The 27,800-nt window shown below is 38.8% G+C and overlaps 3 protein-coding genes across 3 annotated transcripts in view; 1 reads left to right on the top strand and 2 right to left on the bottom strand.

Moving 5' to 3' along the window:
* LOC129753306 (uncharacterized) overlaps positions 1-5,959 on the bottom strand; it is a 36,170-nt gene extending 30,211 nt beyond the window's left edge. Inside the window, exons 1-2 of the mRNA XM_055749107.1 lie at positions 5,541-5,959; positions 5,238-5,476 (exon numbers count right to left, since the gene is read on the bottom strand). Of these exons, the coding sequence (XP_055605082.1) occupies positions 5,238-5,476; positions 5,541-5,895 (594 nt within the window). The 5' untranslated portion in view covers positions 5,896-5,959. The remainder of the gene's footprint in view (positions 1-5,237; positions 5,477-5,540) is intronic.
* A 1,499-nt stretch (positions 5,960-7,458) lies between these two features.
* On the top strand, positions 7,459-25,893 carry LOC129753305 (uncharacterized). The gene is made up of 7 exons (XM_055749106.1): positions 7,459-7,844; positions 7,906-8,158; positions 10,782-11,003; positions 23,470-23,796; positions 25,063-25,397; positions 25,462-25,687; positions 25,763-25,893. Exons 1-7 carry the CDS (start codon positions 7,484-7,486, stop codon positions 25,821-25,823), a joined length of 1,785 nt encoding a protein of 594 aa, XP_055605081.1. The 5' UTR covers positions 7,459-7,483; the 3' UTR covers positions 25,824-25,893.
* On the bottom strand, positions 22,951-23,896 carry LOC129750981 (apolipoprotein D-like). Its single transcript, XM_055746213.1, has 3 exons — positions 23,461-23,896; positions 23,162-23,399; positions 22,951-23,102 (listed from the first exon to the last, which is right to left on the bottom strand). Exons 1-3 carry the CDS (start codon positions 23,819-23,821, stop codon positions 23,027-23,029), a joined length of 675 nt encoding a protein of 224 aa, XP_055602188.1. The 5' UTR covers positions 23,822-23,896; the 3' UTR covers positions 22,951-23,026.
* Positions 25,894-27,800: the final 1,907 nt, after the last annotated feature.

Raw genomic sequence — 27,800 nt, 5'->3', positions numbered from 1 at the left:
TCTTGTCCGAACCAATCTCGGTAACTGCTGGAGTGAGACAAGGATGTATCTTATCACCGCTTCTTTTTCTCATCGTAATGGATGAGATTCTGACTGTATCGATTGACTGTGCACTGAACCGAGGATTGCCGTGGAATCCTTCAACAATGGAGCAACTGAACGACCTTGACCTGGCTGACGATATTGTTTTGCTCGCCCAAACACAACCGGATATGCAGAGCAAACTCGACGACCTCACCGAAAGTTCCAAGGCAGCAGGTCTCAAAGTCAATGTTGGAAAGACCAAGTCGATGGAGATCAACACAGCAAATCCCTCCAGTTTCATGGTAGCTGGGCAACAATTTGAGAAAGTGGAGTGCTTTCAGTATCTTGGTAGCCAGATAACGCCTGATGGTGGTACCAGGAAAGACATCGAAACCCGGATCAGAAAGGCCCGATTTGTGTTTGCGAGTCTCCGAAACATCTGGCGGTCACGCCAGATCTCTCTACGAACAAAAATTCGAATCTTCAACTCAAACGTCAAATCCGTATTGCTGTACGGGTGCGAAACTTGGTGCACATATGCGGTAACGACGCGAAAACTGCAAGTATTTGTAAATCGCTGCCTGCGGAATATCATCCGCGCTTGGTGGCCTGGCAACTGGATCTCAAATGAGGAACTACATCGCCGGTGTCATCACAGGGCGCTAGAAATCGAGATTCGGGAACGTAAGTAGAGATGGATTGGGCACACGCTGCGGAAAGATGAAAACGAGATTTGCAGAGAGGCGCTTGACTGGAATCCAGAAGGTCATCGAAGAAGAGGCAGACCCAGAAACTCGTGGCGGCGAAGCCTAGCCGCTGAAATCCGAACTGTCGACGAGAATCTTGACTGGGACCAGGTGAAGACGCTGGCTCCGGATCGTCAACAGTGGAGGTCTTTTACCACGGCCCTATGCACCGGTGGATCGGCGCGGGATCATAAAGTAAGTAAGTAAGTTTGCATCGTAGATTTCTTAAAAACACGTTAACTTGGACATCTGAAAATATAGTCAACGGAGTCTTTTACATTATCAACACAACCCAGTCACAACGCAATTTTGCATATCCAATCTCTAGGAGTGTAGCTATCATCGAAATGAAGTGCCCGAACTCTAATTGATCATAGCTTTAGGAATCAACCTGAGATCAGATATCAGATATTCAGATCCGTTCTATACATTAATTCTTTTGCAGAATTCGAAACATTAACATCTCAATTCAGAATTGAATAGACAATAATAATTCAGAAATAATGAATTCCGATTGAAACCCAAAACATCAAAAAGAAATACCAGATTGATGATTGAGTGCTCTGAAACAAATTTCAATTCTTGGCTGACACGAAATATTGATCTGAAATCTAAATTCAGAAATCGCGTTTTTTTTTATTCCGAAATCGTATCGAAACTCGAAAAAGATCCAGAATTCAAATTTCATAATAAGTAATAATGATAATTTTAAATCATTTATCTATGATCTTAATCTGTGTTTTGAAAATTAATGCTGCATCTGAATTCTGAACCTGAATTTATATTCAGAATTCAGATACAGCATTTTGAACCTAAATTCATTTTTATATTTCAATTCAGAATTCAGATACAGAATTTATATTGAAAATTAAGATTACAAATTGCAAGAGATCGCAGGCTTATAATGTTGATTGTTATTTTAATTTCAAAATTTCAAATTAGTAACCAAAGTCAGTCAGTTTTTATTTTAGGAAAAATATCCACAGTTTTTATTTTAGAAATTCAGTTTTACGAAAAGTATTTGCGGATGAAGAAACATGTAATACCCCTTAAAAATTAATAATTTTACTTATGCAGTTTTATCAAGAGCCAAATTTCAAACTAAAACTTGAATTCCGATCGAGATTGCAAATATAAGGTTTTAACCGCAAAACTTCAATAAATTATTTTATTTTTGAAAATTTTACTTTAAAATTTGATGGTTAAAATGTTTGAATTTGTTCGATTTTCGATTTGAGCATAGAATAAATTTTGTAGAGCAAATAGAAGAATTTCTTATAAAAACTTATTCTTTGTTGAAATCAAATAAACTAAATTAACCAGATTTCAGAGCAAATTCTAAAATATCATCCGATGATATCTGTGGTGAAATACAGTTAGAATTGTTATAATATATAAACTTTGTATACATTAAATCATTGGGATCAATTTGTGATCCGTTGAGATATAAGCGAATAAACAAATGAGATTAAGAATTATTTGTCAATTGATGGTTTATAAATTAAATCAATTTAAGCGACCATTTCTAGTTATGTTTATAATAAGTAATGTTTCACTCAAAACTTTTAGAAGATTTAAAATTTATGTCAACTTGTTATTGTTTCTAACCGTGTTAACATTAACTCAGAATTACGTGAAAACGAATGTGTGTGTAATGTTGTGACTCATGAAATTGTCATTCTCTCAACGATGTTTGAGAATAATAGATCTAGTAGTCCGTCGCGTATCAGAAAACATCGAACGCGAAAGAAAACCAATAATTTTGGCGTTTACCACAATATCGATGAAAGTAAACTCTCTAATTTGTTACTAAAGGATTTCTTATACAGATCTAGTTTACCATTTTACAGGTTTTCGGACAGCAGTTAGTGTAAAACTCGAAGGAAACTAAGCTGCATCTGCCCATAAACAAAAACGCTTTAAGTTTATCTGTGCTTTAAGCTTTAAGAATTGTATTTGAAAAAAATGCAACTCTTTCATTTGTGGATAACTTTTGAGCGCATTGATAAAAATAATGTTATTTTTAGTGATACTACCTAGTAACGTAATATTATAACAAAAATATTTATTCCAATACATCAATCTTTCGAGTGTAATATGAACTTCAAAATGCAATATTTTCAAAGCGATGGAAAACTCCCAACTTTTTTCAGAAAAAGTTTTCTAAAATGTTGATTATGGGTACAATTGATCCCTAATATTTGGGTACAAAAGATCCCGGTATATTCTTCTTCTTAATGGATCGTGGTCATTGCTGATTACGAGATTACTAATATTTATCCAATAGCTAATATTCATCCATCAATTATCTGAAGAAAAGGGCTAAAATAATTGATTTTCTCTTGTTTATAGAAAATGGCGCCCGTAATTATGCAATGTCATAAGGGTTGAGAATAAGCTAAAGAATTTTTATTCCGACAATTATAGATTGTGAAATGAGAACAAACATGACCAAAATAGTCAATTAATATTCTATCTTGGGGTTTTGTTTGAAATTTTCCATGGATTAGGGCTTCCTGAATAAAGGATCAAGTCTCCCTTAACTTCAAAAATATCGCAATTTTTTACTCCCACGAAAATGCATCTAGTTCATCTACGGGTTCAAGTATCGTTCTTATTTTAGGAGCATAGAAACTTGAAGTTACACGATGTCAGAAAATGTAAAAGAATGCGGGTTGCTAAATTTTTCCAAAAAGATATGGCGAAAATAAGAAAAGGGGATCAAGTATCCCCACTCTCCCCTAAGTATATATGGTAATAGTATAAGTATGGGAACATATGCGCCATCAATATTTCATACTATAAACTACTGTTTTTTAAATCAAGGCTGTTTTTGTTGACTTTCTTCATTTCCTGGAGCTTGACTTTCAGAATAACTCAAAATTATCTATTTTATCGAAGTTATGACAAGTTTAGCAGATTTTGTACCTTCTGCAAGGTAACAACGTTATTTACTTTTTATCACTTCATCACAGCTTTTGCTTAATGGCACGATTCCAGTTCCAACCAAAACAGAGTATTAACTTTGATTAACCATTAAAAGCCGCAGCCCTTAGCGTAAAGGAAAGCCTTCAAGTCTTATTAGCGAACGGTCATGAGATCGAATTCCGGTCACGCCGTACATAGTACACGTTCTGTTAGTTGGTAGCTTTAGCATTTGTAAGATGCTAACCATGATATTCTCGAAAGTTGTACGCTTAGAGTTAAGTTTAAAGGAACATCATGTTCCATTCAGATGCCGTGGGTGTGTGTGTTTGTGTTCGTTTCACAAAAAAGTCCTATGGGAGAAAAACGGTCGCTTTTGTAGGCATTTTTTGTTATATTTGGCCGTTAATTATGCCAATAGTTATGTACCACTTACCGATTTGCATCTTCCACAGATCATCAGCATGATTTAGTTCCAGATATTTTTTTTCTAAATTTTTCTTCTCGTTCTTCTTCGGAACATTCAGGCTAGCCTTTTCAATGAAAAATTTCTTACAGAAGATCTCCCAGCTGCTCGCTACAAAATTCGTATCGATTTCCTTCACGAATGTTTTCAAAATTTCAACCCGCTAACGGGTCTACTATTTTGCGCACGATTTAACCACCATGTGTTGTTTATTTTATCAGTGCACAGCATATTTATCATGGAGACACGATGTTTGGTCTTTTTTTTTTGTTTGCTGCGCGAATCAGAAAGAAAATATTATCTGCTTTACCATTTCTCTTATTGAAATGTTCAGATGGTGCTTTGTTAAACCCCTCACTTCTCATACCTTAATGGAATGAATCTTTTATTCAAATTTAAGCACCCGATTTACCACATGCATTTTAGTTGCATAATTGATTTTTAGCTGTCTCGGGGTCTCTTTGGGACTTTCTAAGATTTTAGACGATCCTGCTCAAAAATTGTAGACCTTGAGTTTATTCATTAGAAGCAATTTCAAAAACAACTAAACAGATCGCCACAATAATTTACACATGTGAACATTTCATTACTAAGTAGTGTCACTGAAAATTTATTCAATTTTCATACATCCGTTCAAAAGTTATTCATAAATTTAAATGTTGCATTTTTATTTCGAATACAGTTCATGATCCAGGGAATATTTCTTCTCGCGCACCCCCGTTTTATCCTTTTGCTTCGTCTTAATTCATGAATATTTGTCTAAGAGCCGAAAAGTCACTCCCCTCTTTAATTGGCTACTTCACATGCTAAACTTACGCTTGTGAAACTATTTTCTGTCACAAATTTGTCACTTTTTAAACTATTTTTTGAGATATTTCATTTAAAAATCACGAAGTGAAACGAATTATTGGCGATCTCAGTTTTAGCAATAGACGTACTTAGTGATCCCATGTGGTTTCTTTCATTAATATTGTGTAAACACCATGAGGTTACTTTACTTTTAAACATTTTGTATTTTCACCTGTTCTACACTAAATCACACTTTCGTTCTAAAGATTCAACTCCGTCGTCATTCAGAAATCCGGACACCGAGGGTCCAGTTGGTTGGTGATTCGGATTTCACTTCGGTCGATGTACCGTCGAATGACCGATCGAACACGCATATCGACTACCGGATCCGAGCTAAGCGTCCGGGTTCGAGACAGCAGCCAGAAACTCTCGTTGGACTGTTCCTCCGGCAATGGCTCACAGGACCAAACGATCGAAAAATTCTCGTAGTCAGTATCCAGCACCCAGTAGTTGGCCCGGTCGTTAGCTGTTGATATATTAAACGAAATGTTTAAAACTTAGATTTTTTCACGATAAATGGTTAACCTTACGTCTTCCGAAAAACGAAACATTCAATTTTCCCTGTAAATATTCCTCCTCCGGGAAGGAAATCTTGGCAGTTCCTTCTAGCTGCGTTGTAGATGAGTTGAACAGATTGTAGGCCGAATTGGTCACAGACACCGTCAGGTCATCTAACAATCCGTATCGGGCTTGGGAACAGTCGTAGTTCAATTCGAACTCCTGCTCGTAACGTTGCAGTTCGTACCAGCGGCCCAGATAGGGTTCTACTTGAAAGTTTTGAACTACCGGAGGACCAACTTCCGGGCACGGTCTGTTGTAGATGACTGCTCCAACTGTTGCCATTAGCGTGGCAATTAAAACCAACCCAAAAACTCGGATCTCCATGGTTGAGGCAAAATTAAACTTGTCTGTCGTATAAAGTGTCGGGATGATAGTGACTCAGGTGGGCACAAGCTGTCTTTTTATATAGGAAAAAGTTGCTAAAATGTAGGCGATAAAATGAATCACTTAATGATAAGGGTGCTCCAGAATCGAAAAAAAAGATAAAACAACTGCTCCCTGGTTGACTTGCATGGCAGAACAAATGAGCACTTATCGTGGATTGATCTGTGGGTATGTTAATTTCAACTTATGTAACTGGAAATTTCTCTATTGCCGAAAGTCAACAGCTTTGAATTAATTGAAATGAGAGGCGTTTCATTAAACATTCTTGTTGATTCGATCCGTCATTTGAGAAAAAGCAGGCAATCGATAACTAGAATTTTGTATTTTATCGAAAAATTTCAATTTTTACCTAATGCTGGAGATACACCAATTTTTAACTACAATCTGAGCCATTAAACAAAGTAAAAATTTTAAGCACACTATTTTGTGATATTTTTTAAGATTCTTGAGGATTTTTGTGTGAATTAGATCTAAACTTCGTCTGTGAAACAATGAATTGGAATAGTATGCGCTATATCAGGAAGATGTACGCAAAGGAGATAGTGGCCGGTTTTATTTTCGCCAAAAAATCTCCCAAAATTTGCGGCAACTAACAATAGGATAAAAAAAGCTATTTAAAGTTGTTAGGTGATATCATTAGGCCAATCGGTCATACTGGGTAAAGTTTTTTACGGCATTGAAAAATGTAAAACTTTGTACATCTATTGCTCGATTTTTTTAATTTTCTATCAGATTCAAAACCATATAAAAATTTCTCATGATGAGAGAAACTATGTTACCATTATGTTGTAATCATTGAATGATAATTACTTCCCGAAAAATTCTGAAATTTCAAAAACTAAAAATAGAAATACTACATCAACTGACATATTAATCTATTAGGCATTTTAAACATATTATTGATCAGGACTTTACATTTGGGAAATCAGAGAAGGGGGCATGGTTTATAAACTGATTAATATTCCATGTAATCAAGCATCAGTAATATATATAAATTTTTACACACAAATGTTGCCAAGATAAACTATGTCTCATTAGAATTAATACGATGCAATCAAACTTATATTCATATTTGTTTGCAACGTGAAAATAGCGAAAAAATCAATCAAAATAAATCGAAAAGATAATAGAACCACGTTACCAAAATAATCAAACGAAAGATAAAAGTGAATGAGATCGCTAGAAAATGAAACACTCTTTCCTGTTCAACTTCGACCAAAGAAAAATCCAGAAGAACACACGCGACGCCCGCATCGGTTGAGCACGAACTGAATGAATGGATGCCGGTATTATCAGGCAGATATCGGCCAAGGGTGGTTTTCCAAATTGTTATTATTCGATTAAAATCGATTCATAATCGATAGTAAAGAAGGTGCGTATTTCCTTCCCTACCGGTTATGAATGAAAGTGATAAGACGTTCGTTGAATATAAAAGCTTTGAGCTGAATTTTTGAAAAGTACATTCACAAAAGTAGATTACAATCGAAAGGTTCAAATCAGAAGTTAAATCCTCACAATATTATCCAAAATGAAAATTTCTACGACTATTCTACCAATGGTTATCCTGGTTGGGTTCTTTTACCTTCAACGAGCAGATGCTCAAATTGTCTTGCCAGGAATTTGTCCTCAGTACCCGGTCGTGCAGAACATCGACGTGGAACGATACCTTGGGTTGTGGTACGAGATTAAGCGATACGAACAATTCTTCCAGCTTGACGGCGAATGTGTAACGGCTCAGTACTCCATCAACGAGGAAGATGGAAGTGTTCGCGTCTTCAACAGCATGGTTGTGCTTCCGAATCAAGAACGTCAATCGGATATTGGCCGAGCTGTGGTCGCTTTCCCAGATGAAGTTCCCCTTCAAGCTAAGCTGAACGTTACTTTCGATGGTAGGATAACTTTAGTCAATCATAAATGTGAAGCATTACTCAAAAAACTTAAATTCTTCAGCTGCGGCTGAGGTGTCCGCGAACTACTGGGTCCTGGATACGGATTACGACAACTTTGCCGTCGTTTGGGGATGCTTCCAGCTGCCTCCCAACGAACAGGGACCCAGGCGTGCCGAAAATGCTTGGATCCTGTCTCGGGAGTATCGGCTGGATCTTGATGTCATACAAGCGGTGGAGAACAAAATTGCTCTCTTCTTGGATGCCTCGCAGCTGCGGGAAACCAAGCAGGATCCTCGAACGTACGTATTAGCAAGGTAATTTGGAACAGTGATGGTTTGAATCATTTGACTTATTTTTGAATCATTTGGTTATAACTTCTTTTGAAAACATTTTTCCATGAAATGATGTTCTAAACTTTAGTAGATACAGATCTAAGCTACAACTTTCTTGTATGTCATAAATATGTATCTTCAATGTGGTATGAATTGTAGGATTTAATCCAACCCGCTAATCCAAATGATTGTGATTACGATCATTGCTCAAAAATTTAAACTTTTCGATTTCTCATTCATAAGGCATAAGAGATACAGGTTTGTGTTGGTCACAAAAGTTGCAGCTAAGATCTAGTTCTACTAAAGTTTAGAACATCATTTCTGGGAAAAATGTTTTCAAAAGAAGTTATAAGCAAATGATTCTAAATTAAGTCAAATGATTCAAACCATCACTGATTTGGAAGCATAGTTTCTTTAACTTTTCGTTCCTTTGCAGTTGCTGTTCGGTAGAGGAGGATGTCACCACTCATCCATCCTGTGCAATCATGCGACTAAAGTCGAAACGAGTTTAAATTCGGCTGTGATGGTAGAAATGTCAATCTCAAATTTATAAATAAATCTTTTATCTTTATTCATTCGATCTTGTTGTCTGAACTCTTGTTTTTACCAAAGAATCTCGTGAATGCTGGAATCACCATGGAACGGAAATCTCTTTGTGAAAACGTCAAGCCTTTGATTAACATGTTTTGACATACAATATCTTCTATTCCAACTGTCATCACCTTGGCGCCAGGTAAGACCTCCATTGCCAGTTTCTGAGAAAATATTTTAACTCAGTCTAATCGGTTCTCATTTGAAAGTTTTTGGTTGTCTAATCCTCGCTCTTGGACCGAAAATTCATCTGTTTCTTGAATTGTCTCATTTTTTTTTTCTTCTTGGTGTTTAATAACGGCTCAAATTTAGATCTCGGATTTTACTGAAGACGCATGCAGGTCAGAACTTTTCATTTCAGAGACAAAATGTGGTTTACTCTGTGTCACATTTGTGTTGGATGCGACACTCTGAAGGCAACATCGAACAAGCAAAATGACCGTGTGTTTAAAGCATGTATTGTAGTGTAGCCGTCGAAATTTCTAAAACTATTAAGGGCATTAGAACAAACAAACAAAAAATAAGGAGTTTTCAAATGCCATTTGCATCCTTGCGCTAAAATGGTTTTTTTTTTTTGTCAAAGACAGATTTTGCAATCAGTACAACCAGTTCGTAAGGGATTGATCGTTCAGAAAGGGGAAAAATAAAATTCGCCTTCCTAAATTGTTGCACACATCAATTCCGAAGAGGTTTGAGTTTTATAACATTCATATTGCCACCCAGCTGCAGGTTGAGAAAGTGGAGTGTTTCCAGTATCTTGGTAGCCAGATTACGCCTGATGGAGATACCAAGAAAGACACCGAAACCCGGACGTCAAATCCGTAATGTTGTGGCCTGGCTTGGTGGCCTGGCAACTGGATCTCAAACGTAGAACTACATCGCCGGTGTCATCAAAAGGCAAGATTCGAGATTCTACTCCGGGAATTCGAGGATATGGGAACAAAAAACTCGATAACAATAGCTGTCACGCTGCCACCCAGATCGTCGATGAGGCCAACTCCAGGTTTTTCGAAAACTCCAGTCACGTCGCTTCATTGACCGCCACAACCGTAGACTCAACGTTCTCTGACAGCGGGCCCTAGATGGCCTCGACATCGAAGGCTTGTTGTATCTTCCTAAAATCTTCATGTTTCTCGTCCGAACTGAACCCGCCAGCGTCTCCAAGGGTTTCTTCTCCGGGGCGCAACAAAGCCAGCACTACGGAGACCTCTGAGCCCGTCGACTTAGTCGCGCTGCTTCCCGCCCTTATCTTCAGTCGTTCCGGCCTGAGTTCGATTGTTGTGACGAGATGCTTCAGTCTGATCTTATTGCTGCCGCATTACGGGTTCCATCACCGGGACGCAACAAATCTGGCCCTTTGGGGACCTCGGAGCCTTTCGTCTCAGTCGCGCCGTTCCCAGCCAGCGTCTTCAGTCGTCCCGGCCCTGAGTTCGTCTGTGGTGATGAGGCTCCCCAGATTGCCCTTACAGGCAAATATTCATCGAACTTGAGAGCGCTTCCTGCGCCTGATGTTTTCCTGCCTTTTGACAGATTTATCGATTTTCTACCACACCTTGGAGATTCTGTCCCAGCGGCATTGGCTTCGACCCCGGAATGCAACGAACTAGACACTACGGAGACCTCAGAGCCCCTCGACTCAGTCGCGCAGTTTCCTGCCAGCGTCATCAGTCGTCCTGGCCCTGAGATCGATTGTGGCAATGAGGTTCTCCAGCCAGCATACTCAGGCAAGTACTCAATATCATCTCGAACATTATTTTTGTGCGATAAATTTCCGCCCAACAGTACATCATTCGTTGGTTATCACCAAGCTGTGCTTGCTAGTACTCCAACATGTTCTTCATCGCCTCACGGAGACCCCTGTGCCCTTCGACTCAGTCGAGCTGATTCCTGCCAGCATCACTAGTCGTCCCGGCCCTGAGTTCGTCTGTGGCGTAGGGGTTCTCCAGCCTGCTTTACCAGGCAAGTACGCTGCTCCTGACTGCCTTTCTCCGCGTGATGGTATTCTCCATTTCAGTGACAATGGCTCCAGATCGGCATCAGAACCGCTTGATTTCATCATCATCTACTATCAGAATGTCGGTGGTATGAATTCCTGCGTGACTGATTATCTGCTCGCTACTTCATGTTCCGGCTACGATATTATCACCTTCACCGAAACATGGTTGAACGATCACACTCTCTCGAAACCAGATCTTTGGATCCGATTATTCAGTGTTCCGCTGCGATCGAAGCTCCCGTAACAGCAGAAAGACCACAGGTGGTGGGGTGTTACTCGCCGTAAGGTCCAAATTCAGAGCCATGCCAATCGATGATGAATCTTGGCATAATCTTGAGATGGTGTGGTCCCGTATCGAACTCGGCGACCGGAAGCTTTACGTTGGCGTTCTATATTTGCCCTCCTGATCGTTCGAGAGACGTAACCTTAGCTGAATCATTCTCACGCTGCATCTCTAAAATAAGCTCTTTCTGCGCTCCAGAAGATGACATAATCGTCTTAAGCGATTTTAACATGCCAAGTTTAAAGTGGTGCTCCAGCCAAGCTAAAGTCTGCTTCATTTAATATTGGAACAAATTCTTTTGCTCATTGTGGCGCTCCTAGTGGACGGATTTGGAAACTTTTTTCACCCACATGTCGGGAAATTCATTACCTTTCACCATGTATTTATGTCATTACACCAAACGATAGCATTTTGTAAACAACCGCCATGGAAGCCCAACGGAGAGATCAAATTGTGCACAGTTTTCTTGAAAATCCATTGTTGTCGGCATCGAAGCTAGCTAAACAGCTTAAAATGCCCAGAAATACCGTATGGCGTGTTATCAAGCAGTACAAGGAAACATTGACGACGGCTCGGAAGCCGCATTCGAAGCGTCGGAGTGGAACTGTCGACCGGAAACTGCGTGGGAAAGTCATCAAGGCCGTCAAGAGGAATCCCAATCTTTCAGACCGCGATTTGGCCAATAAGTTCCAGGCCGCTCACAGTACGGTGCGACGAATTCGTCTCCGGGAAGGAATAAGGTCATTCCGAGCCAGCAAACAGCCTAATCGGACGCTGAAGCAGAACAATGTGACCAGAATCCGTGCTCGAAAGCTGTACGACCAAGTGCTGACCAAGTTCGACGGATCTAAAGTCTGCTTCATTTAATATTGGAACACAAACAATTGCGTGTAGTTCAGTCATTTATTAACGAATTCATAATTTGTTTTTCATACAAATGTAGCATTTTCTTTACTCTTTCATAAAAAAAAATTAAAAAAATTATTCATTGCTGTTTCGAAGAAATTCTCGTACTCGTACTCTTAAGAAAACTGTGCACAATTTGATCTCTCCGTTCGGCTTCCATGGCGGTTGTTTACAAAATGCTATCGTTTGGTGTTATGACATAAATACATGGTGAAAGGTAATGAATTTCCCGACACGTGGGTGAAAAAAGTTTCCAAATCCGTCCACTAGGAGCGCCACAATGAGCAAAAGAATTTGTTCCAATATTAAATGAAGCAGACTTTAGCTTCCTGTATCCTGATCCTGAACGCTCTATTTTTTCGGCTTCTTCGAACATTATTCTAGACTCTTTGAGTACAGAAACCTTACGTCAGATCAGGGGGCCGGACATTCGGCCGAAGGCCGATAGGCCGAAAGATGTTAGGCCGAAGGTCGCTAGGCCGAATGGGTTGAAAGGCCGACGGATGTTCGGCCGAATAGGACAATAGGCCGAATGCGACATTAGGCCGAAGGTTATTTGGCCGAATATTATTTGGCCGAATGGTCATCAGGCCGAATGGGCGATAGGCCGAATGGTCATGAGGCCGAATGGTCACTAGGCCGAATGGTCATTCGGCCGAAAGGTCACTAAGCCGAATGGTCATTCGGCCGAATGGTCATTAGGCCGAATGGTCGTTAGGCCGAATGGTCACTAGGCCGAATGGTCGTTAGGCCGAATGGTCATTAGGCCGAAAGGTCACTAAGCCGAATGGTCATTCGGCCGAATGGTCATTAGGCCGAATGGTCGTTAGGCCGAATGGTCACTAGGCCGAATGGTCACTAGGCCGAATCGTCACTAGGCCGAATGTTCATTAGGCCGAATGGTCACAAGGCCGAATGGTCGTTAGGCCGAATGGATGCTAGGCCGAAAGATCGTTAGGCCGAATGGTCATTGGGCCGAATGATCGTCGGGCCGAATGGATGCTAGAAGGTCGTTAGCCACTAGGCTGAATGATTGTTAGGCTGAATGGTCGTTGGACCGAATTTATGCTAGGCCTATAAGGCCTACTACAACCCAATAGACACATGTAACCGTTATTTTAATGAGTGTGTTAGTATTTTTGATTTTGGTATGTCTAAGCAATCATTTAAAAATAGGTTAAGGCATCTCTTAGAACAATAAGTCTGTGCGAAACAATATTTTTTCGATGACTAATAAAATCAATATAAGACATATTATCGCTTTCTTGCATGTCGGGCCGCTCAGTAGTTAGGTCGATCAGTAGTTAGGCCGAATGGTTGTTAGGCCGAATAGTCATCAAGCCGAATGGTCATCACGACCATTCGGCCTAGCATCCATTCGGCCTTACGACCATTCGGCCTTGCGACCAGTCGGCCTTGCGATCATTCGGCCTTGCGACCATTCGGCCTTGCGACCATTCGGCCTTGCGACCATTCGGCCTTGCGACCATTCGGCCTTGCGACCATTCGGCCTTGCGACCATTCGGCCTTGCGACCATTCGGCCTTGCGACCATTCGGCCTTGCGACCATTCGGCCTTGCGACCATTCGGCCTTGCGACCATTCGGCCTTACGACCATTCGGCCTAATGACCATTCGGCCTAGTAACCATTCGGCCTTACGACCATTCGGCCTTACGACTATTCGGCCTAATGACCATTCGGCCTAATAACCATTCGGCCTAATAACCATTCGGCTTTATGACCTTTCGGCCGAACATCCTTTCGGCCTTGCGTCCTTTCGGCCTAACAGCATTCGGCTGGATAACCGTCGGCCGAATAACCCATTCGGCCTAGTGGCCTGTTCGGCCAGATAGCCCATTCGGCCTAACGTCCATCGGCTGAATGACCTTCGGCCGAATGACCCAGCCTCGTCAGATCAACAATGTTGTAAACGAGAACGGCCGGATGCTTGATCTTTGCGTCGCCAATGACGGGTTCCGTTTACCAACTATCGAATCAGCACCTGCACCGCTAGTTAAAGTAGGCCCACATCATCCGGCTTTACTTGTTACATTTAATATCTCTAGATTGTGTAACCCCGCTGATGAACTCACATCCTTCTACTTGGACTATAAGAACGCCGATTTCGATATCATTTCTAGCATACTGGCCACTATAGACTGGGAATCCGAACTCAAACTAGCTAACCCTATTGCTGCAGCCGAAACTTTCGCGCACATCCTCAACTACGTAATCGATCGTCATGTGCCGAAACGCACCGCCAATGCTAATCCTCGGACTCCATGGGCTTCAGCAGCTTTACGAAAACTGAAAGCGACAAAAAGGCGTGCCCTTCGAAATTACAACCAGCACAAATCTCCGCATACGAAGGGAATATCGGAAACTCAACTCCGCCTATAAAAAAGCCTGTCAACGTAGCTATCAAAACCATCTTAGTCGAATTTGGCAAAATCTCAAGACTAGCCCAAAATCCTTCTGGAATCACGTCAAAAATCAGCGGAATGAACCTGGAACACCGTCCTGCATGTTCCTGGATGGCATCATGGCGAACTCTGACTCCGGAATTTGCGATCTCTTTGCCAATAAATTCTCGAGCATTTATGATACATCTTCAATAACCGACGACCAACTGAATTGTGCCATCAGGAGTGTTTCACCACTGAGCTTTTCTTTAAACGGTATCACAGTCGAGGACACAACCATCTCTAAAGCAGCCACTAAGCTCAAAAACTCCTTCGCCCAGATGGGATACCAGCTACCTTTCTGAAGCGTTTTCTGCCTTCTTTGCTGACTCCTATCACGCTTATCTTCCAAGCTTCGCTTGACCAGGCCACCTTCCCCTCACTGTGGAAAGAAGCTTACATGTTCCCGGTTCATAAAAAGGGAGATAGGAAAGATGTTTATAATTACCGAGGAATTTCAGCTCTGTGTGCTATAGCCAAACTTTTCGAATTGGTGGTTTTAGATCCCATTTTCATGTTCTGCAAGCACAACCTCTCCAACGGCCAGCATGGATTTATGCCTCAACGCTCAACTTAAACTAACTTACTAACCTTTACCTCGTTGGTGCATGAAAGTTTTGCAAAGAAATCCCAAACTGATGCCATCTATACCGATCTGTCTGCCGCATTCGACAAGGTGAACCATGATATTTCCATCGGAAAGTTTAGGATATTGTGGATCTCTTATTGGCTAGTTCAGCAGTTACCTTACTGGACGCAAATTGACAGTTCGTACGGGTAACTGTTTTTCCAGGCAGTTCTCAGCTTCATCAGGCGTGCCTCAGGGAAGTCATTTAGGGCCGTTAATATTCCTAATCTACTTCGACGACGTGCTGCAACTCCTCGATGGGCCAAAATTGGCGTATGCCGACGACTTGAAACTGTACTACTCTATCAATGGCTCCAAAGATGTGAACTTCCAGCAGAATCAGTTTAACCTCTTTGCCTCCTGGTGTGATGCCAATCGCCTACCTTTAAACCGTAATAAATGTGTAGTAATATCATTTTCCCGCGAACGACGCCCGTTCTCAGCCGTTTATTTCCTTGGAAACGATGCAATCTCTCGAGCTCAACACGTGAAAGATCTTGGTTTGATTCTCGATGCGTGGCTGGATTTTAAGAATCACACCAACTATATCGTCGACAAAGCCTCCAGAAGCCTGGGTCTTCTTTTTTGCATCACGAAGGACTTTAAGGACATCTATTGCCTGAAGAGTCTTTACTGCAGTCTTGTTCGATCAATCCTCGAATATGCTTCTGCGGTTTGGTGCCCATATTATCAAAACGGTTCTGATCGCATCGAAGCCGGCCACCGACGTTTTTTTGAGGTATGCCCTTCGACACTTAAGCTGGCAAGACCCTTTTCGACTTCCCAGCTACGAAAGCCGCTGCCGCCTGATCGACATCGACACGCTGCAAGCCCGCAGGACCGCCACTCGTACTTCTTTCGTCGCTGATCTGCTTTCATCAAGAATCGCTCTCCCGCACTTTTGGAAGTTCTTCCACTTAGCGTCCGACCTCGTGGTTTGAGGAATCGGGATCTTCAGCTCTTCGTTCCTGTTAGACTAAACAATTACGGGACCAACTCTGCAAAAATTGGCGGCATCAAGACCTTTAACCGCTTCTCAGGGTATTTTGATTTTGACGTTTCGAAGGTTGTATTCCGAAGAAGAATTCTTAGTGTTCTGAGTTCGGTGTAGGTTTGTATTTGTAGCTAGTCTCTTAATTTTTAAATATCATTTGGATCAATATATGATCTGTTGATTTAAAAATAATAAATATCATTTGTGGAGAGACAGGGGCATCGAAGAAGAGGCAGACCCAGAAGCTCATGGCAGCGTAGTTTTGCCGCTGAAGGTAGCTAGGAAAGCCAGGTACCCTTTAACATTATTTCGGCCTAACGATCATGAAGCTTATCGTCGATACGACTTCATGACCTTTAATTGAATAAGCTTGGACTTCATGACGTGTTCGTCCTCGATAGTGTCTTTTTTAGCCTAACATCATTCACTCTCCCGATATCGGGCTCTACATTTTTCGGAAGAATATCCTGGTTTGCTTGCATTTCGAAAAAGTTATCTTCTTCCACCCTTTTTGTTCCTGTCATGAAGAATGTCATATCTGCTGAGATATCACTGCCATCTCTCATCAATCTAGTTCAGGTTCCTTTCCTTTGGTATTGAATTTTTATGTAGATTTTTTGTATGAATGTATGTTGGTTACCACCATGGGTGCACGGATTCACCGCAGTTTCTGCCTAAGTATGTTCTCACATACATTCTTAGTTTATTAAGTTTGACAAATCTCCAATGCAGCGTACACCATACCCGGACCCCATGGCTTCGTATGAACTGTTATGGAATGAATGTATTGTGTTGATGTAGGTTTATTTTGAAAGAATTAGTCAATCAGGCAAGTTTACCTACAGGTATTCCGGCATCCGTGTATATACCAGGCCAGCTGGCAACTGATTGAACATTCTTATTATATAGTCATTTATAAGAGGAAACACATCTTACCTATCTGCAACTAATAGGATTCGAACCCAAAGCCGATACCGGGAATCGAATCCAGTACGCCTGGCATACCAAAACCAGACTTGCGCCAGCCAATCCGCTAGACCACATCGGTGCTCATTGAATTTTGATGTAGATTTTATATATAGCATGTATTAATTAAGTAATATTCATTCTTTATTATAGTAAACTTAAATTGAGATTTCAAAAACTTAGCACAGAAGAATTTAAAAACGTTTAGACTTCAGCCTCATGATTGCGCAAGATGGGTGCGTGGTGACATCCTCCTCTACCGAACAACATCTGAAAAATAGACGAACAAATCTAAAGTACATGCAGAGTAGAACAAACAAATCTATACTCACGTTCGTAGATCTTGCTTGGTCTCCCTCAGCTGTGAGGCATCCAAAAAGAGAGCAATTTTGTTTTCCACCGCTTGAATGACATCAAGATCCAGCCGATACTCTCGAGACAGGATCCAAGCATTCTCGCCACGTCTTGGCTCGCCCTGATCATTCGGGGGAAGCTGGAAACATCCCCAAACCACGGCGTAGTTGTCGTAATCCGTATCCAGGACCCAGTAGTTGGCATAGGCATCAGCTACATTTGAAAATCAGAATATCAGTCACCGATAAGAAAAAAATAAACATATTCTGCAACAGAGTCGACTTACTGTTATTGATTGTGACGTTCAGCTTAGCTTGCAGGGGAACTTGATCCGGAAATGCAACCACAGCTCGGCCAATAGCCGATTTCCGTTCTTGATTCGGAGGTAGTACCATGCTGTTGAAGACTCGGACGCTTCCATCTTCCTCGTTGATGGAATATTGTGCCGTGACACATTCTCCTCCGATTTGGGAACCTTGTTCGTATCGCTTAATCTCGTACCACAGTCCAAGGTATCGTTCCACGTCAAAGTTCTGGACGACTGGATTCTGAGGACAAGTTCCAGGGGACACGATTTGTGCGTCTGTTGGCTGAAGCTGGAGTAATCCAATGAGGAAAACAAACGGTAGAATACTCAATGAAAGATGCATGATGTTCGATTTATTTGAAAAAAAAATTGACTGAAAGAATTGGTTTCACCAGTGCCTGAATAATGAATGTGCTCTCTATCTTTATTTGTAGCATTTTATAGCAAACGAAAGTCTTATCACTTGCATTTATGATCAATACATCAGAGAATATAACCAGTGCACAATCAATAATTATTGCTATTGGAAATTTTATCTCCGAAAATACCATTTATGTGAATGAAGTTCAATCTTTGGGATCGATGCACGAGCTCTTCGAGATTATTCGCTGTAGACTGACTCACTGAAACAATCATATTTGTACTCATTATCATTTACCTTCGATTACGAAAATGGTTAAAGTTTATGGTCAGGGATTCATTAATACATTTATGGAATGTGTTCAATAGAAACCATTCATTGATTATTTATTTTAGAAATATCTCAATACAAAAGATCTTTTTTAAATATCCATACACCATAACATCGAGCTGCGTTTTCCGCAAAATCTTCATCGTTATAGGGTTTAAAAGCTGGCAAGCTTTAAGTGATAGGACGTAATCTCAGTTTTAACTAAACCTTGCTACTTGTCATCAAACCAGAAAATATGAACATGAGAAAACAATTCTATTGAAAATTTCAGCGCATCTATCATATTGCGGACCAAATACGAGATATCTCTTTTTTTCGTTCGCCATACTAAGAAGCCTCAAATGTGAAAAATTTACTTAGGAATCTATATTCGTCAAAACGAATCAATCGCTTTCAGTTTTTATTTACAGAGTTTATTGAATTACATTGTAGTGCTGAATTTAGGTATTTTTTGGCTTAGATTTCTTTGCGGTCCTTGATGTGTTAATACTTATAGATCAGTCACATGATAATACCAAAGTTCGATAGCTTTGGATTTCTCGGTTGTTGATTTGTCTCTATTTTCTGTTGCTTTTGGAATTTAAGAAATATTTAAAAAAACAACCAAAATGGGAAAATCACTTATGATTAGGTAACAGTCAAAAAGTCATATCTCAATTTGAATATCTGTAACAGCTGTATTGAAAAACAAAAAAAAAGAACAAAATCATCCGGTTGTAACCGCTTTTCATTTAATCTATACCAATCTTATCACTTTCATTCATGATCGATAAACGAAACATTTAATGAATGAATCAACGATAACTGAATTAAGTAGCAAAATGAGGACACTACAGACGATCACAACATCATCATTGATAACATGTACATTCATCCGGTGGATTTTCAATTTGTGGGACTGAAGAACGAGTTATTCTCAATCGTTCGATTGTGATTGACTAACCGGAAAGAACAAGATGAAGATGACTACAAAATAATACCTGCATCCATTTTTTAATTACATACATTTCAAGAGTTGTACGTTTAATCTACCCGATCAAAATCGTTACTCAAAGCTATCTCAGCGAGATATTTATATCTTATTCAGTTGTAGTTTTGATATGAGATTTATAGTTTATGTTTTTCTTAAATAGAATTATATCTACTTTTGATAAAAACAATTTTTTCAAACGCACTTTTGGAATCTTTAAGATGAAATTTATTGATGACCTACATGAATGAAAATAATAATATTTGAATCAATGGGTTAATTTATATTTTCAAAGCTTAAGTGTTTATACTCAGTCTAGTACTATAATCAATATGTAAACTATATTTGACAGAAATATGAGTCGAAAGAAAAAGGCTGGGGAGTACTGTTGTTTTTCTCTGTTTTGATCTGCCTGCTTTAAAAGCTGCTATTGGATTTTCGGAGCCTTCCCGATCAGGAGAGCATATCAAAATAATAACTCAAACGTATCTCACCAAGATATTTACATCTGATTCAGTTATAATTAAGAACTGTAAAATTTAGATTTCAAGTTTCTCCAATCTGAATTAGATCTTATTCTGATTGACAGACTTGAATGGGGTTGAGATAATTTTCAATGATAAAGAATTTTTTCGGGTTGTCCCAAAATGAAATGATAATATCTTATTTTGATATATGTACAACTTTTTCTGAAACACGGACATCGAAGTCAACGGCCCAAACCGTACATTAATGAGTTTCGCTCAACAGATCCTTAAAATTGGATCCAATTTCTAAAAAACCAAAAATGGAACATGGTTTTAGCTAATATTATGGTTTATTGACATTCCACGAGTAATTTTTCTCGAAGCACTCATATCTTGATAAGTTATAATTTCGATAGGTTTTGTTCTGCCCAATATCAAACTATGCTATCTGAACGAGATATAATATTGAAAGGAGCATATCTAAAATTGATATAATTTAGCTATGATCGTTTAGATTTTTTGATATAATTTGAGATATTTTAACATCCTACGAGTACTGAATAATAACTCATTTAGATAGGAAAAAATTAGTATCAAAATATCTCATCTTGATATAATTTAGTTTTTCCCTCCTGATCGGGTAACTAAAGGCTTGGTTGTGTAACAATTTAGTTTAAGATTGTTATCTTCATACCTACAATTGCTATAAGCATTCAACATACTGGAAGAGTAAGTGCTGAAATGCCGAGGAAATACGCTTTAAAGTTATCTAGGTAATTGTTTTTCACAAACATTTTCCAAATAATTGGTGATTAAACAGATTCTTAATGTGTCAACCCCATTTTTGTACATCTAAATATTGCAAAAATTATATGTAGAATTATGTACAGACTCCGTTCGTTTTTGGCAACAATGCATTTTGGCAACATTCGATTTTGGCAACATCCGATTTTGGCACATGTGCAAAAAATCGAACGGTTTTTAGAAAAAACATTACCTTTTAGATTTCGTTTTAACAGGACCAATATAAATAAGACAAACACCATAAGTACGTTTTTTTGTTCTAAAATAGTGATACAATGCAACAATAAAAACCAGTTTTTTTTTAAATACTATAAAATACTCAAACATGACAAACAGATGGCAAATTCAAAAAGTTAAAAAACAAATTCAAACAAAACACTGAAAATAACAAATATTAACTAAAAAATGATGAAGAATGACAAAAACAGCAAATATGAAAAATGAAAACAAGTATTATCAACAAAACAAGAAAGGTGCAAAACGCATCAAAACCACGATGAAAAAAATTAAAAATAACTAAAAATGGTCGGAAATTGACTAAAAATAACGATTTTGATAGAATAGCTCCGTTCGTTTAAGAACAGTAATAGTTATTTTGTAAAATAAAACTAAAAAAAGTTGAGAAAAAAACTGTTTGATTTTGGCAACACAAAATGTACGGGCGTGTTGCTAAAATCGAATGGGTTCTGAACATATTTAAAATCATTTTCATTCGCACCCCTCCGATTCTGAGGATCACAAAAAGTGTGTCTTTAATTTCATTCATTTATTTCAATTATAATACCTACATATTTCTAATTTGGTTATGTTACAAGTTTTAAATATCAGGATTTGTTTTCCTATAAAACACTCAAAGTTAAAAACCATTTAATAAGTGCTTTGACTTTTGAAGTCAACTCTTAAGTATCTGAGTTTTTGTGTCACAAAACGTCTTTATTGTTTATTACGATCAAGTTTTGTAAAAGAAGTAAATTTTTAAACTTTTCTGTAGCTTTTAATTTTCTGTAAAAGTTATCTGGACACTTTCAGCAGCTTTTGAAAGATGAAAAAGTTGATAACTGAACTTCTAAGTGCTTTCCATGGAACTTGTCAGCACTATTCACCTGAAAGAAATCATGCGCCTGCTAAGGACTTTCAATGAATCATTCAAATTGCATCAGAAACCTTCAAGAGACTTTAAAGTGATTTCTCAAAAGTATCTGTCCAATTTTTGTCAAATATTCTTAGATTGTTTACATCAGCAAAACAAACAACTCGATTCTCAAAGTTAAATTGATTTGAAGCTCTGTCATAGGTTGGTACAAATTTTTTAAGCAGGATTTTCCTTTTATACATCTGGCGCTTATCTTTTTCCAGATTTGATCACCAAGGCGTAGGAAAAACTCTAGTCTGCTGAGAAACTCCTGGTAAAATCAACCTTGAAGCACCCACCAAAATGCCCAAGTAACTGGATTAAGCTATTTGGCTTTTTTGAGTTTTATAATTGTTTTATGAAGACTTTTCCATGGCAACCCATTTTTAGAACTGTTTTATTGTTACATATGAAATGCTTCATTTATCGTGTGTTTTAAAAGATCTTGATCATCGTCATCTACAACACAGCCGTCCGAAGGAAATCCGATCCAAGAAAGATATTCATCAATGGCATGGCAACAACATTAAGCTGGGCTTTTCGATCACTGATGCTTGTGAATCGGAATTCATCCGAACGCTTCCAAAAGTACAAGCCGCCGCCAAAATTTATTCAAACTCTGACCTCATAATTTTAAAAAGAATTCAATTAGTGATGATTGAATGAGGAAAATCATCAATATTTGTTTGATTCAGTTATAAAGAGCCGTTCTCATTTTGATTGGTAACCGAAAATCCGTCGAATGCAATTATAATACAAGAAACCAATAGTCGAGACATTTTGTATGGGGTCAAACACATGAACTTTTGGATTCTTTGAAGAACTTTCATGTTTTGGGCATATAGTTAAATTTATCTTTCGAAAATTGTTGGTAAACTTGTTGGGATCTGAAATGTGTAGGTTTAGAGAACAAATTCGGACAATCGATAACATTCGTAATGATATCATAGACGAACATTCGTTATAGATCAGTTCTTCTTTAGCTCAAAGACGTCGATGATAATAACAACATCTTACGGATTGAGGTGTCAATCGAACGAGATCTAACCGAGGCTACCGGCGCAATTCAATTTCCGTGAATTGAAAGATGAAATAGCTAAACACTCATAATTTAAGACAATGCCAATTTTACCTCGAGTGCTCATTATGCCACTTCTCCTACTATTTGTTTCACGGATGATACCTCCAGCGATCATGTCATCAGAATATAATTTACGCTAGATTGAAAATGAATAAAATTTATTTTAAAAATGATTAAACGAACTATTTTACATTACAGTTTGAGATTTCATTGAAATTTAAACACGTTTTGACTTAAGCCTCATAATGGCGCAGGATGGATGAGTGGTGACATCTTCCTCGACCGAACAGCAACTGCAAGGAAACGAATAGCTTAATAAACTATGCTTCGAAACAACCTTTCTAATGCTTACGTTCGAGGATCCTGCTTGGTTTCCCGTAGCTGTGAGGCATCCAAGAAGAGAGCAATTTTGTTCTCCACCGCTTGTATGACATCAAGATCCAGTCGATACTCCCGAGACAGAATCCAAGCATTTTCGGCACGCCTGGGTCCCTGTTCATTGGGAGGCAGCTGGAAGCACCCCCAAACGACGGCAAAGTTGTCGTAATCCGTATCCAGGACCCAGTAGTTTGCGGACACCTCAGCCGCAGCTGAAGAATTTAATTTTTTTAAGTAATGCTTCACATTTATGATTGACTTAAGTTATCCTACCATCGAAAGTAACGTTCAGCTTAGCTTGAAGGGGAACTTCATCTGGAAAAGCGACCACAGCTCGGCCAATATCCGATTGACGTTCCTGATTCGGGAGCACAACCATGCTGTTGAAGACGCGAACACTTCCATCTTCCTCGTTGATGGAGTACTGAGCCGTTACACATTCGCCGTCAAGCTGGAAGAACTGTTCGTATCGCTTAATCTCGTACCACAACCCAAGGTATCGTTCCACGTCGAAATTCTGCACGACCGGGTACTGAGGACAAATTCCTGGCGAGACAATTTGGGCTGCTGTTGGTTGGAAGTAGAGAAATCCAACCAGGATTACCAGAGGTAGAAAAATCGTAGAAATTTTCATTGTGATTGATCTAACGTAAGGTAATTGCTTCAATGAACTTTTCGTTTGTAATTTTGAACTCTGAATATAATGCTAATCAATTGTCGTGCGCCTTTTATATTCTACGGGTCCTGTTATCACTTTCATTTAACACCTATATGAGAGGATTAGCCAATTATTCGACGATAATCGGATTATTGCAAATCAAGATACCGTTTACGACCATATCTCAAGCAACGCGCCCAATCGATGTCGAATCAATGGGCTTGTTCTTCCAGAAACTTCGCTTGTAAATACATTCTAAATGATTAACAGGAAAGCGTGTTATCGTAAAAATTTGCACCATCACTGGTACGCGTGGTCTTTATCTATTACGTTATGATCGGGAACGTTGGAGAAGGTTCAGAGATAGCCTCGTTTCGTTTTTTGTTTTGGTCCGGTGCACCGGTTGGAAAAAAAATCATTGGACCTTGTACCTCCAATCGATTTTATCAACTTGTTAAAAAAAATGATATCATTCAAACATCGGCCAATCAATTTCTATTTGTAGAGTGATTTGGAGATTGGTGAGATACAATCATTTAAACGTGTTTTGTATTTTGTTAGTCATTAGATTGTACTTCGCAGGTTTCTCAATCGAAATGCTCTGCTAGTTTAATTAAAGCTATGAGAGAGTAATTACCGTATTTGATTAAATAATTTGTATATTTCAGTTATTTCAATAGGGGAGAGTGAGGTATCGTGGGCCTTGTGGAAAAACAAGCCACTGTCTATATCTCGGATGTGTGTTGAGATAAAAATCTCAATTCAACTCTCATCGTGGTCGCTTTGCGTAAGCATATATTTCTAAATTTTGTTGCACCCATGTCGTATCTTCTAGAACAAGTAGGTATTTATTTTGTTTTTTTTATTCGTAGCAATGATCCAAACCGATCCGGTTCACTATCAGTTCAAACAATTGAAAGGAAATTACGATAGACTTTCTCGGATTGAGTGAGCCACCCATAGGACCTATGATCTCGATAAGGTTGACTTATCTGAAACGATTAACCAAATTCCGACCACCAAGCACGCGATAAATCCCTAATGACCACGCTTCGTGGGAATGTTCCAAAATTGAATTTGTACTGTTTATCTTGGTACACGGTTTCGGTAGTTGTATAAAGGCACAACGCTCGATAGGGAATCCATCAGTCGAGTTTCTACGCTTTGCGTTGCAAGTTTAGTTAGAATCCAAATTAATCCAATATGAACATCCTAAGTTGCATTTTGCTTGCGCTTTGCTGCCTCCAGTTGGCAGTGGGGCAGGTTATCATGCCCGGCGCTTGTCCTGAGCATCCAGTGGTACAAAATTTCGACGTTGAACGATATCTGGGCCTGTGGTACGAGATCAGACGATACGAACAGCTTTTCCAACGGGATGGCGAATGTGTCACGGCTCAGTATTCGGTCAACGAAGAAGACGGAAGTGTCCGAGTCTTCAACAGCATGATGGAACCTCCGGTGCAACAACGACAATCGGATATTGGCCGAGCTGTAGTCGCATTCCCAGATCAAAGGCCGCTGGAAGCCAAGCTGAACGTTACATTTGGTGACAGTACGTTAGAGTCAGAAATACTTTTAACAATCATAAGTAACGAGTTGTTTTGTTTTCCTTTTAGCTGGATTGGACATTAGTGCCAACTACTGGGTCCTGGATACGGACTACGATAACTATGCTGTAGTTTGGGGATGTTTCCAACTGTCACCGATTTTGCGAGCCGAAAATTCATGGGTTTTGTCCAGAAGTCCTAGGCTTGACGTCAGTGCCATTCGACCTGTACTGGATATCCAACGGCGTTATCTGGATGAGGAACTTTTCCGCCCAACTCGACAGGATCCTCGATTGTAAGTTTTTTTTTCATTTCTATTTTTATTTGTGTGATGTGTATTCAACTAATTGTACTGTTTGCTTCTTTGTAGCTGCTGCTCTGTTGAACCTGATGTAACCACGCACTTGCCCTGTTCAGTGCCGCGGCCTTAGTTGCTAGGCTCTTTTCGTGATCTGAAATTACTAGATGCTTATACTAGATGGAATCTAATGACAAGTCATTAATTTTATGTTTTGATCCTAAGGATACACTTTATTAAGTCATTTACCAAAATAAATTTACCTAAATATATTGAAATTGAATGTTTTTGTAATTGTCTTCGAAAATCTGGCAACCAAAAAATTCAACTACTAAAAAATTATTCATAAATTTTAAAAGAAACTTCGTCAAAAATAGTGTTGAAAACATGAAAAATAACTAACCAGTGCCAATGTAACTTCAATCAAGTTAAAGAATTCTATCAAAGGCCCATGTTTGTGAGAAGAAAGTTGAAAATATGAATGAAGTAAGTTAAGAACTGGTTTTCTCCAGAACATAAGCTTCTTGATTAATTTATTAAACAATTAACAAATTTTATATGAGCTTAACTTATCACAAAAGGTTGTATAAAGTCTTTCATCAGTTTTTCAACTCCGAGAAATTACTTTGATTTGATTTATTTTCCGGTATACATGATGGATGATGATTGACTGCATTATTCAGATGTGATTTTGTAAAATCGATACCATGAAAGTTAAATTTAACACTAGATGGACCGGCAAATTGGATGAACCAATTCGAACCGTGACCAGTCAAAATGACTGATAAAGGGGAAAATTTTCATAACGTTGCATTACCAACTTTTTTCTTCTGATAATATTTTTTCATTATGGGTGCACGGAGCCTCATTTTGGCATAGTTGACGATTGCGTGTAAGGAATGTATTCGAAAAAAAATGCAACACTTTGTTTTGTTAATATCTTCTGCATCTATGAATGAAAATTAATGAAATTTTCAGTGAAACTACTTAATGGTGTAATGTTTACGTGTGGAAATTTTTGTGACGTTCTGTCAAGTGGTTTAGAGAAATCGTCCAATTCAGAAAGTCATTGAATACATTTTTTAGGCAGGATACAAAAAATTCAGGAAAGTCTAAGCGAGAGACTGAAAAAAATCATATGGTTAATCGTTTTAAAAATCCTAGAGGATCTAAAGGTTTGCAAATTCATACTAATTTTCACCATTCAGAAAAAAGGATGTAAAAATGTGCTAGTTCATTCAAATTTTTGCTATTCATGAAGGGAAGATAATTGATTCCATGAAGGTTAGGAACATAAGGGATTTTTTCAAGCGCAGAAATTTCAAACATGTTTTTAACTAGTTCATCAAGCTGACTAATAAACACGCCTGACTTCATTCTTGCAAGAAAAAAGCTGTCTACCATAGAAGTAAAATACGGTGGTCAAATCGTGCGCAAAATGTTGGAACCTTTAGCGGGGAGATATTTTAAAAAATAACGTAAAGGACTGCAAAACGAACTCTTAATCGGGCACCTGGTAGGTTCCAGCCAGAAACTTTTTGTTGAAAAGTCTGGCCTGGATGTTGCTTCCAAATGCGACTTTTTCCGTGAATAACACGTCCATAGATCCTACAAAGTTGATACTATATTTTGGTTGATTCTGAAATGGTGCAATATTCAAAAATAGAGCTGGGATGATTAAAAGTTAAATATTTTGTGTTTGTGTCGAAGGAGGACATTCTGCTAAAACTGTCATAATTTCGATCAAATAACTTTTTTTTAGTTATTTTGAAGGTCAAATTTAAGGAAGTAGAAAACGTTATCAAAAATAGCCTTGATTTGAAAAAGGGTGGTTCATAGTATGCATTGTAGATGACGCACGTGTTGCTCAAAAATTAAAGTCGAAAAACTTCTTCATTGCACGATATCTCGAAAACCACTTGACAGAACGTCACAAAAATTTACACATGTGAACACTTCATAACTATGTAGCACTGAAAATATCATCAATTTACATCCATGCATTCAAAAGTTATTCATAAAACAAAGTGTTGCATTTTTTTCGAACACACTTCTTATGTCATAAATTGAATAACTCAAATGATCATTTAAAATTAAAACACGAGTAGAG

This window comes from Uranotaenia lowii, chromosome 3 (genome assembly GCF_029784155.1).
Source record: "Uranotaenia lowii strain MFRU-FL chromosome 3, ASM2978415v1, whole genome shotgun sequence".
Lineage (NCBI taxonomy): Eukaryota > Metazoa > Arthropoda > Insecta > Diptera > Culicidae > Uranotaenia > Uranotaenia lowii.
Note: the sequence above shows the minus strand (reverse complement) of the source record. Positions and strands in the feature narration are given on the sequence as shown.